At 50.4% G+C, this 11,022-nt stretch overlaps 1 protein-coding gene across 1 annotated transcript; it reads left to right on the top strand.

The window, feature by feature from the left end:
• Positions 1 to 4,515: 4,515 nt before the first annotated feature.
• Positions 4,516 to 11,020, top strand: CSUI_002561 (intraconoid microtubule associated protein; the record flags this gene model as incomplete). The annotated part of the gene is made up of 4 exons (XM_068062761.1): positions 4,516 to 7,205; positions 7,835 to 8,290; positions 8,752 to 10,167; positions 10,700 to 11,020. Coding segments are annotated over exons 1-4 (3,837 nt in total), but the record flags the coding sequence as incomplete, so codon positions are not given.
• Positions 11,021 to 11,022: the final 2 nt, after the last annotated feature.

Here is an 11,022-nt window from a genome sequence, read left to right on the forward strand (position 1 = left end):
TTGCGAGGCGTCTGTCAACTCTCCTTGCATGACCTGGCAGAACCCAACTCACGCCACACACACCGGAAGGGGTGCGCTGCCCCGCCTCAGAGATGGCGCAGGCTTCTGCAGAATGCTATCTTGCTCACCTCTCGATGAAGAGGCCTAACTAGATGTGGTGTATGCGCGCTATAAACTAGACCGCGGGCCTGAGCGAATCCCTTGAGCCTGGGGTCAGATTTTACCTTCGACGCAATACCGCGGGCCCCACCTGTGTGTCCAGTAAACGGACGGATGGCGTCGTCGCTGCCTGAGATCCTTTTCACACCGTGATGGTAAGGGGACAACAGTGGGGCAGGAAAGCTATAGCTGTGCGGCGGCCCCCACTACGAGTGACCAGCGCTCCGCTATCTTGTCCTTCTCACTCTGGCGCTCGTTACCGTACAAGCCTGCATCAGCATGACCATTTCATTCTCTCACTAGTGCCGCTTTGCGCCGCGTTTAGGGCGTCGAGCGGGCAATCCGCCAGACGAACACAAAGCTTCAGTCTCTCATCTAGAATAAAGTGCGCACGCCTGCCCTTCTCGAGTGCGGTGTATCTGAGGAGTGCACTGGAGAGGAGAAACAGCTAGCGCTGAATGCTCAGAAGGGCGTTTCTATGCAGTTCAACTGTGTTACACTGGGACTTCGCACAAAAAAGACGGGGAATCAGTTAGGAGCGGCACTGAAAACTGCCTCGCAGTGGAAATGCCAGTGACATAGTCCCAGGAAACGAGACTTACGGAGCAAACGAAAGGAGGGATGGGCGAGGCAGGTGGCCTAGTTTACGTCCCTGGGTACATGATGAACTACACGTGACTGTGTTACACGTGTGGCGTCGCCGCCAGTGCAAACGCCCTTAAAGCAGCCGCATTTGGAGAAGCAGCCACGTGCACTGTCCACAGCAGGGTGCCCGCCGACGCGACGTCTACAGGGTCTGCAGCGGCAGAGCCGTCTACAGACTGGCTAAGGGCCACTCCTCCCCCGGCTGCGCGTGCGGCTACTGAAGTGTCAATTGGGCATGCCGCTACCTGCGAGACCTTGTAGCAGTAACCCTCCTTGTGTAGCACTCCTAAGATGCACTGTGACGGACCGTTTCGTGATCTGACGAGCTGAGCGTCTGCTGAGGACCTCGCTGCCTTGGTGACCCTTTTTTTCTTAGTTCGATGCTTTTCTTGACCTACCAGAAATGTTCACAGTTGGGTTCTAGCATTGTCGTCTGTTCAACCGTGAAGAGTTGAATCGACAACAATGATTGACTTACGACGATTGCGGCATCGATGGAGTAAAGGAAGAAGGAAGTGTTGCGCGCACGAAATCTCGCACTGCTACGACACAGACGGGCTTCTGCGCAACTGCTCGGACGGAAGTCATCTGACGCGTAAACTAAGGAAGTAGACAGGCGAACAACAAGAGAGTGGCTAGGAAAGGTGTGGGCTCGCCGGGGCTTGCACGATCGCACTCAGGCTCGAACCCCCGTGTCGCTTGGCACCGTAGTACTGAGTGCGCTGCCGCCACGACACCAGCAGCACCGCGCTACGGTTCGCCAGTGCTACGACGACTACTTCACCAAAGGCGACCCCAGGACACTACTCACACCCTAAAAGAAGGAACAATTGTAAGGAGAAAGAACCTTTCCGCGAAGATCGGTGTTTCGCCTTCGCTCCTGACGGTCACTGGCTACTACTCAATGTCGCTTGTCACTCTCCCGCGGAAGTTTCGCAATTTCGTGTGGCGTCCAGCCGCAGCGGGCTCTCATACAACAGGGCACCTCACCGCCCGCCATGCAGGGTTCTTTACAGCTCTGCCAGCATAGCAGTTACTTGACCGACAATATACGCGCGCTTTACCCCTCGATGGCGGTGCTGTCCGCCGCTGTACAACAGTGGGCGGCACTAGGTACTAAGGCTCGCTAGTGCCTCGGATCGCGACAGTGGCCTGTTGCTTGTGGCGCCGCACCACATAAACACTTTCGCTGTAACGCGAACACAGAGCCGGCTGTCAATGCTGCTGGGACGCCCCGCGCCCCGACACGCTCCCGATAATTACCTGATTGCACTGGAGTGTACAGCTCGTCTCCGCTGCAAGAGCTGGTTAACTTCGCCTGCTGGCTCTAGGGAGAGACCAATCTGCGGCCTGGAGAATACTTAACTATCCGCCGGTCTCTTTCCTACGCACGAGCATCTCTGTGGCCATCCGAGAAGGCCCGCTCCCCCCGGAACTTCCGGTATACACTCTTCGCCCGCGTTGCAGGTCTCGCGTCTTCCCGGCACCAAAGCGTCTGTCACGGCACCGGGAGGCCCCAGGGGACTATTGGGTATAGAGCTCTTGCCTAGCGGGGCAGTACTCCTAGCTGTCTATCACAGCGTTGCAGTTGCAGCCCAGCGGCTGAGTTTTAGCCGAGTGAGCATCCTAGCTTCTGCGGGTACGACATTCGGGAATAGCAGAGGAAAGGACAGCGCACACAGTCTTTGGTGACAGCTCGGTGGAACCCCCTGACATGCATGTGGCGAGTCTCATGGGAGGGCCGACCAGGCGCGCGGGGAAGTTGTAGAACAGTAATTTGTTACTGGACAGGTATCATTCTGATGGGGATAACTACCTCGCTGGCTAGTGAGACACCTAGATAAGAGGCACTAAGCTTCCCCGTCTGTGCTCCTACCGGAGACTGGTCAGATCTGGTGCCACGGCGCCCCGCGGGAGAAGTGGACGGGCATCCCAGCTCGTGGTCGCTCAGAACTGAAGGCTCATGGCGACTGGTTCTCTCCGACCCTACCTTTTTCGGGTCGAAGAAAGAAGGCAGATCAAAGGAGCGAGAGTGTTAAACCACGCTGAGTGCTATAACTGCTCTCCAGGGTGTTCACACAGCAAAAAGTCCATCTAAATTCCCTCTGCCATGGCAAGTGGGCAAGCAAGCGCCCTGTCCGCCTGTGGGATTGCCGTCTTGGCCTGGCAAGCAAACAGAGGCGCTGCAAAGCCAAGGCAAAACGTTGTTCTGTTGCGTGTCTCTTCCTGGCTTGGTCGGTCGTCGTGTACACGCCGATGCGTTACCAAATCAGCTCGAAACCGACGCTAACCAGCCGCCCGCGGTCCTCCCACCCGTCCATACCAAGTGCAGTTACACTCCGGGAGCGGTGCTCCAATGACGTGTATCCCTGAAAAGTTTTCTCAGGCATCTCCAACACATAGCACGGACAGCCCCCGCCAGAAGCCGTGATGGTCTTTGTTTTATGCAGGAATCTGCCCGCTCGCTGCACTGTCTTTCCGATGGGGCCGTGGCATGGCGCATGGGCCGTCCCGACAGAGCTGCTGCGACATCAGCTAGAACTGGAACGCGAAGGGAACCCAACGCAGCGAGGAGCATTGCAGGGACTCTGGCTCGTGGAGAATATCACCCCAGCACGGGTCGTCGTTTTAGCAGGAACACGGAAAGAGAACGAATGGCTCACTGTCGCACCCCCTCCGGGAACCGTGTACAATAGGCGATTGCAAGAAGAACCTCGCTGGAAGGCCGACCAGTACCACAATTTCTTGAAAGGTCAAACAGTTCTGGATCACCTATGTCCTACACATTCCCTGGCCGAGGTTCATGCAATTAGAAATATATGGAGTCTTGAGGGTGTCGAGTCCAAAGTCAACGCCGACAGTTTTCCTCGCGTACGCGAGGGCGAAACTAACCTGTTCACTAACTTGTAGTCGAGGTACTTTACCTGGAAAATTACTTCTCTTCATTCTGCAGTTCCGGTACATACCCGTAGACCTTGATACGTGTGCGCCCCACAACGAGAACATGGAAGAGAGCGTGGTTAAAATCAGCACAGCACTAACTACTTTACTTTGTTCGTGGTTGTCTACTGCTGCTTAGCTTCTTGACGACACCTTCGGAAACACAAGCTAGGCTAGTGAGGGATCAATGTTCTAGAGCCAGGAGAAGAAGGGCAGCTACTTCCATGAACCTGGTCAGGTTATAGGGAACACCTCCGTCAAGATAGTTAAGTGACAGGTCCTGGCTGTGACTATCACGAACAGCTCTTATCGACTAAACGTCTTCCCTCGCCGACCTCACTGGGTTTCCCTTCAGGCTGTCATAGAGTCCATTCTTGGTGACAGGATGGAGTCTCAGAGCAATACCCACAACCACTCCTCTGATTCCGGTCCTTGTTTTAACCAAACTACTCTTGGCGCGAGTAAGCGACTGATTCCTTCCTGTTTCTTTCGCTAGGAAGTACATGTTCCCTTCTTCTTTTCTCGGATCTTTCCGATCACGTGTGCATGGGCTCTTTCCCAACTCTCGTGTCCCCCTCATTTGCCACGTGCGGTCCCCAGAAAAAGCTTCCCTCCAGGTTCTCGTTGCGCTTCTTAGCTGACAAGGTATGCCGGTCGTGCGACCACGTGAAGTGCCGCATGCGGTCCGTCCAAGGTAAACGGCGAGGTTTGCAGAGAACAAAGGAGTGGGTGTCGCGCGAGAAACCGTTTCATCGCCTGAGTTGTGTCGGAAGGCGGTATAGCTTGCGCATCTCCGCGTTTCTTCAGCTTTTCTTCTTGTGACTGTACGATAGATGGTCGAGTCACGCGCAGCTAGACATCGATGGGGTCCGGTTGTGACGCTGGCTAGTTGTTGTCCCAGGTGCCGTTTTGACAGCGGAATTCCCTCGGAGTTCCCTCGTTGAGCAGAGATAATATAGACCCTTCTTCGTTTCCTTTGTTTGCTCCTTCTGTCCAGCAGTGAGTCCAGTTACGAAGAAGGGGGGGGCGCGCGACTCCGCGATTCAACGCAGTTGAGCTTTTGTGCCGATGCAGTCCGAGGCTCTCGAGTTAAACAAGGTTTCTCTCTTGGTCTCCTCGCTTTTTCATTTCGAATGACGTACTCTTCTTTCTCTCGCTCTCCCTCAATATGTACTCTCGTTCTTTCCTGAGTGGCGCATTCCCCCGCCCATCACCATCCGCGGCTTCCTTCTTTTCGCCTCAGCAAAGGAACGAACTCGCAGTTCTCAAGGTTCTCCCCGGTGTTCGGATTAGTTGGCCTACTGGTTCAGCAATCAACACCGGGGGTGCTATCTGGACTTCTCGATAGGAAAAAGGTCGTCTAGAAGACCGCGCCTTCCGGACTGATACACGTGGGGCACACACTTTGAAAATTCATCGTAGCGAAAACATCTTGAGGGCTGCGTCATTCCGTCGCAAAACGTCGTCTTGTTTTGTCCAAGTTTATCTTTTTACTGCTGAGCTTGTCTATACTTAACACATTCGAACCTACGCTGACGAACTCGGGCCTGGTATACCATCCTTCCCCCCCGTCTTTCACCCTCGTCCCTCTGTTTTCCTCGTGTGTACCACCCGGATTCAAAGGGACGATGAGGAAGCCTTTTCAATTGTATTATCGATTCTCTGTGTATTACCAGCCATCTGTGGAATTCCTGCTTCTCGCTAAAAACCGCTTCTGTGCTCTGTTTGTCGTTGTCTAACCGGTGACTTGAACTCGTCTCAGTCTCCGCAGCTTCTTCGTCAATTTCCTCGAAGTATGTACACACTAACGGACGGCAATGGTCCCTTCTCTGCCCTCGTGTGTTCGTCTTGTGAGTTTCCATAGCTTTGTGAAGTTCCCCATCGTCACACAGCGGACTTCTTTTGTTTCGTGTTTTCTTCCGTTTTTTCAATCTGGCCCCTTGTGCTTAATGCCCTCTCTTCTTCCCGTCATGGCAGACACCACGATGGATTTACGAGGCATATCCACTTCCTCTCCTTCATATCTTCTAGGTGATCTTGATGACCTTGAATCTGTGGGTGGAGCAGGGGCAGGGGGAGGTGGGAAATCCGACAATCTCTTGATTCCTTATAGTCGTAACAATCGTCTGTCGAAGTCTTTAATAGATTCTTCAGGGACTTCTGGGTTGTATTCTTCATCTACATCGTATCCTCTCTTATCGTCAAGCAAGGATACTGCGGCTTTGGCAGTTGTCGATAACAACCATCTCAATAATACGTTTTCTTCCTCTTCTTCACCTCTACCTCGTTTTGAAGGAGATGACGAGACTAGTCTTCTTTGTCCTCCTCGCTCTTATTCTCCCCCCTCCCGATACACCGGGGGGGGAGGTAAAGGCGTAGGATGTACAGGTTCACAACACAAGAATCTTTCCTCTCCTTCATTAACACCGGATGAAATTAAGTCACAGATACGCCTCAGAAATCTCTGTGGGAAACAAGGTCCTATGCGACCTGACGATATCCTTGTAACGCGGATCTTGACAGGAGAGAAGAGCTACTGGGAAGCTTTAGATGAGCTCCGTAACTTATGCGGGACCTTAACTATCGAAAATGAACAGCTGAAAACAAGTAAAGCGAAACTGACAACCCGAGCCTTAGAGAGTGAGAAGAAAAGCAAAGGAGAAATCCGTCGTTTGCAATCTGTCTTGAAGATTACTCAAGAAGAGTTGGAGGAAAAGTTAAAGAGACTCGAGACAGAAAATGATGCTTTGAGACGGGCTCGGGCTAATGAATCGACCTATCATAATCAGCGCCTGCACCTACAAAAACAACTAGAGAAGTTACGGAGCGAAAATGACGAGAGGGGGCGATTACTCTCCCAGAGAAATCGGGAATTGCAAGCCTTACGAGAAGAAACACAGAGGAATACCGAAGCCATCGAAATGTATAAAGCACGAGTGGATACATTACAAGGGAAATTAGCTGAGGTGGTCTCTCAGAAGAATCTTCTTTTGATCAAGGTCAAAAAAGATATACGAGATATACAAGATAGCGCTCAACAAGCAAGAGAAGCTGTCTTAGCAGAAAAGGCTCGGAGTGAACTTCAAGCGGCGGAGAATGAGAAACATACACAACTGCAACTTCAACTCCAAGAGAGAAAGATTCGAGATCTCCAGCAAACCGTCGCTTCTGAAGAGAGTCAAGGTGAATACTACCGTCGCAAGTTTGAAGAGGCGTCAAAGCAGTGTGCAAAGCTCAAGTCACAACTCGACAACTACTCCAATAAAACGGAAACCGATGCCGCCCTGAAGGATAGAAAGATACAGGAACTCTCAGAGGGTCTCTCAAATGCTTTGAAAACCCGAGATAGGACGGCGCAGGAACTCAATGCCCTTCGGTCCAAGTATAATAATCTTCGTGGGGAGCTAGAGAGGGCCGAACAAAAGCGAAATCTCGCCGATCAGGATGCCATCCGAGCCAAGGTTAGTCGTCAAACGCAGCGGTCGAGTCGTTTCTCGTGCTTAGCTTACGGGCTGACGAGAACAAGGAAGGGACAGGGACGGAAGGGGTGGAGTCTCCTCGTTATCCCTTAGATCTATTGCTGCTCTCTTTATGAGAGAAGTGCACGCATCTATTGATGTGTTTGTAGAGATCCTAGGCATCAGGTACCTCTGGGTCCGCGTTAAGTACATTGTATATATCGGAGGTGTATATAGATAGTTAAGGATGGAAGGTAGATTTATCGTTGTCCTTCATGTAATGCCTCTACGCTGATATTCATTGACAGCACGTAGTAGCTTTTATCTGGCTTTTCCAATCCTGATACAAAGCACAGACTCGTTTTTCCAAGCTGTTAACTCTTAAGGGACGCTAGAGTATTCTGACTAATGGACGCCGTGCAACACTTTCATATGCCTACTGGCCGCACGTGTGACCCTGTATTTCACCTTGAGGTTTTACAGCCTGTGCGCGCATACAAATGGCGTCCATATGTATCTATTGATTCTTATCGGACGTAATATGCGAGAACGCATCGAGTGTATCACGGGCCGGCTATTTGAAGTTGCTCTGACTGTCTTTCTTGTGTTTTCCCCTCACCCCACCCTTTCAGGCACAAGCAGATTCTCTGGACGCTTCGAGGAGTGCTTTAGAATCGAAGCTGAGTGAACTTCAACTTGAGCGTTCTACGCTCTTAGAGAAGCTGGAACTATCGGAGAAGGAAGCGACGGAAGCCCGGGAAGCGAAGCATAAAATCAAGGCGTCCTTAGATTTGGCATACCAGAAAGAACAGTTCCGCTTGATGGAGGAAAACAGTCGCTTAGGAACCGATTTGAAGGTTGCTCAACAACAGATAGAAGCCCTCACACGGCAAAAAGATCAAATGCAAACAGAAGCGGAACGTCTACGGGGTTCGGATGATGAGCTACGAGCTATGCAAGTCGACCTGATGAAAATGAAAACGACCTTGCAGCTGGTCCAGGGACGCCCTTGCGAATCAGATAAAATGGTTGTCGAGGGAGTCGTTCAAGCTTTACGGTCCTACGTGGAACTCAAGAAAACTCTCGAGGTATGCTACATGCGTTATCCTCGTATAACTCCACATGAAGCTATGTATCTACGAGGGTTCGCTGTCATCAGACAAAACACCAGCAGACGCCATAGGAAATATCTCGAGCTGTCTTGTTTTCACAGTGAAGGAGCTTTGAGATTGAGCCGCAGCCCTCTGTCCTTCTCTAATGGTGTATCTGTGCATCGTTTCATGGGATCTCTCCCTCTGTACTGACGCCCACTCGGAAGTTGTTTTCCTACTGAGAAATAGGATGCAGTACGTATACTTCAGTTCGCTAAAGCTCTGTCTTTCGGTAAGCCTATTTCTGTGAATACATACATATATATGTATGTATCCATGCGCGTATGTCTGTACTCCTTCTTCCCCGCCCTGACGTTAGAGTTACTTACCTACGATTGCCGCAACTGTCCATTCGACTCGTGGTGTTTTTGTTCTTGTCTGTGTTGGTTTGTTAACAGACCCAAGAGCAGTCGCTTTCATCTCTAAATCAGCAGAATCAGGCGTTAGCCCAGAAAGCTACTGAAATGGCGAGCTTAAGCCGAGAAATGACGAATATGGAGTTAGAGAACCGAGCCCTGAATGAACATATAGCATCGCTAACAGCGGAGCTCCGTAAGATCGGTGACCAACAGACAGCGTTGCAGCTCGAAAGGGAAGCGGAGAATGAAGCGCGACGGCAGCAGGTTGAGAGACTTCAGAAGGAGTTTGAAATGAGGAAGAGAGAAATTGAATCGCATGCTGAAGAGGCATGTAATAAAGCTCGTGAGGAAGTTCGACAAACCCAGGCTGAGTTGGACAGATTAAAGAAGATCTACGATGCCGAAAGAAAGAAAACGGCTGATCTTCAATCACGCTTAGAAGAGGCAGCGGAAGAAGCGTCGCGAAGAGGTGAAGATGCAGAAAAGAAACATCAAGATCAAATACGTGAATGGAGAGACAAAGTTGATCGTTTATCGTCAGAAAGAGATGAAATGAGAAGCGAGTTTGAGCGTGAAATCGATACTCTCAAGAAGCAACATGAAGATGTTATACGTCAGCTAAAGAATGACCGAGACCGAGCTGTCTCAGATATTGAGAGTCGGTATAAACAGCAGTTGGAGGACATGAAGAGCCGCAATGATCAGCTTTTATCCACACAGAGCCAACAGAAGCAAGATCTCCAGCATCGATTCCAAGAGATCGAAGGTACCCTACAATCCCAGCTGGCGGAAACTCGTCGTGAGCTCGATAATAGACTCTCCGAAATGCGCACCCTCGAATCATCTAAAGAGCGTGTTGAGAGAGAATTTGCTGCAGCTAAAGAACAATTTGAAGACGAGAAGACATCTCTGGAAAAGACCATTCAGCGAAACAAACAAGATCATCAAAGTGAGGTTGATCGCATGAAACGTGAGGTTGAATCTCTGAAGAAATCTCTGTCAGATGAGGTCTCTGGAGCATCAGAGAAAGCTAAGACGCTGGAAAATGAACTCAAGAGCGTTAAAGACGAAGTCAAGAGGGCTGGATCGTCTAACGAAGAGAAAGACAGGCTCTTAGACGCAGCAAAAGCCAAGTACGCTGATCTAGCTGCCAAACATAATGATCTTGTTCAGAAGTTCAACGAGCTCGTGGATGAGAACAAGCAAATGAAGAAAGACTTAGTCGATGCAGCTGAAGAAAAGGATGATCGAGAAAAGCAAATCAAAAAACTCATGGACTCTCAAGCTCTTGCTCAACAAGAGCTTGAAGCAACCAGACAGAAAGAACGAGAAGCCTCAGGGAAGGGCGAAAAGCTTACGGCTGAAGTAGACAAGGCCAAAGCAGAACATCATGCTGCGGAGTTGAAGCTGAAAAAACAAATAGGTGACCTGACATCTGATAAGGAGGCTCTCGAGGTAAGTCTGAATACTCAAGACTCAGACAGCGGAGGTCTCGAAATCTACGTAAAAGCGTCTCAACATGTATGTAACTGCATGTATGTTAGGGTCTGCCCTATAAACACTTTTGACGTACCATGCGCAGTCTTCTTAACACTTCAGTCCTTCACATCTACGTGCAGCTCCAATACACGTACCCTTTTATCTTCATATGTGTCATTTTCTTTCGTCTACCTTTACGTGTTCTCCTGTAGATGATCCAGGTGAAACTTTAGCTACAGGTACTCCCTCTCTACCCACCTACCATTGCCTCACTACCTGTCTACTTGCCTACAAACATTCCGAGACGTATTCTAGTGTTTTTTCTTTGATATCGTGTCCTCTCACACACCTCTCGTGAAAAGGCCCTTCTCGACTCTCCACCCCCGAGTCTTCTCGTCTCGTCAACCTCCTGCGTCATCCTCATTTGGCGGTCTGCTGTATTGCACGAGGCTGAGACGTTTGAACTCTTTCCACCACAACGGGAATGTTGATTCTGCACGGTTTTCAGGCGAAGCTAGCTCAACTTCAGCGGTTAAGTGGAGAAGATTCAGATGCGAAGGCTCGTAAAGTCGAGCAGCTGACGAAAGAGAAGGGTGACTTGGAAAAGGTGCAAAGACGTCTGGAAGAAGAGAAAGCGGCCTTAGAACAACAACAGCGTAAACAAATGACCGAAGCGAAGGCCGCTCAAGAAGAATTAGAAAGAAAGAATGGAGAACTCCAGAAACAAATTGAACAATTGAATAAAGAACTCCAAGAAACGAAGACGAATCTTGCTCAAGCTCGGACAGCCGCCACTACAGCTCAAAACCAAGCAGCAGCAGCAGCAACAGC

The sequence above is a fragment of the Cystoisospora suis genome (assembly GCF_002600585.1).
Source record: "Cystoisospora suis strain Wien I chromosome Unknown contig_1073, whole genome shotgun sequence".
NCBI lineage: Eukaryota > Apicomplexa > Conoidasida > Eucoccidiorida > Sarcocystidae > Cystoisospora > Cystoisospora suis.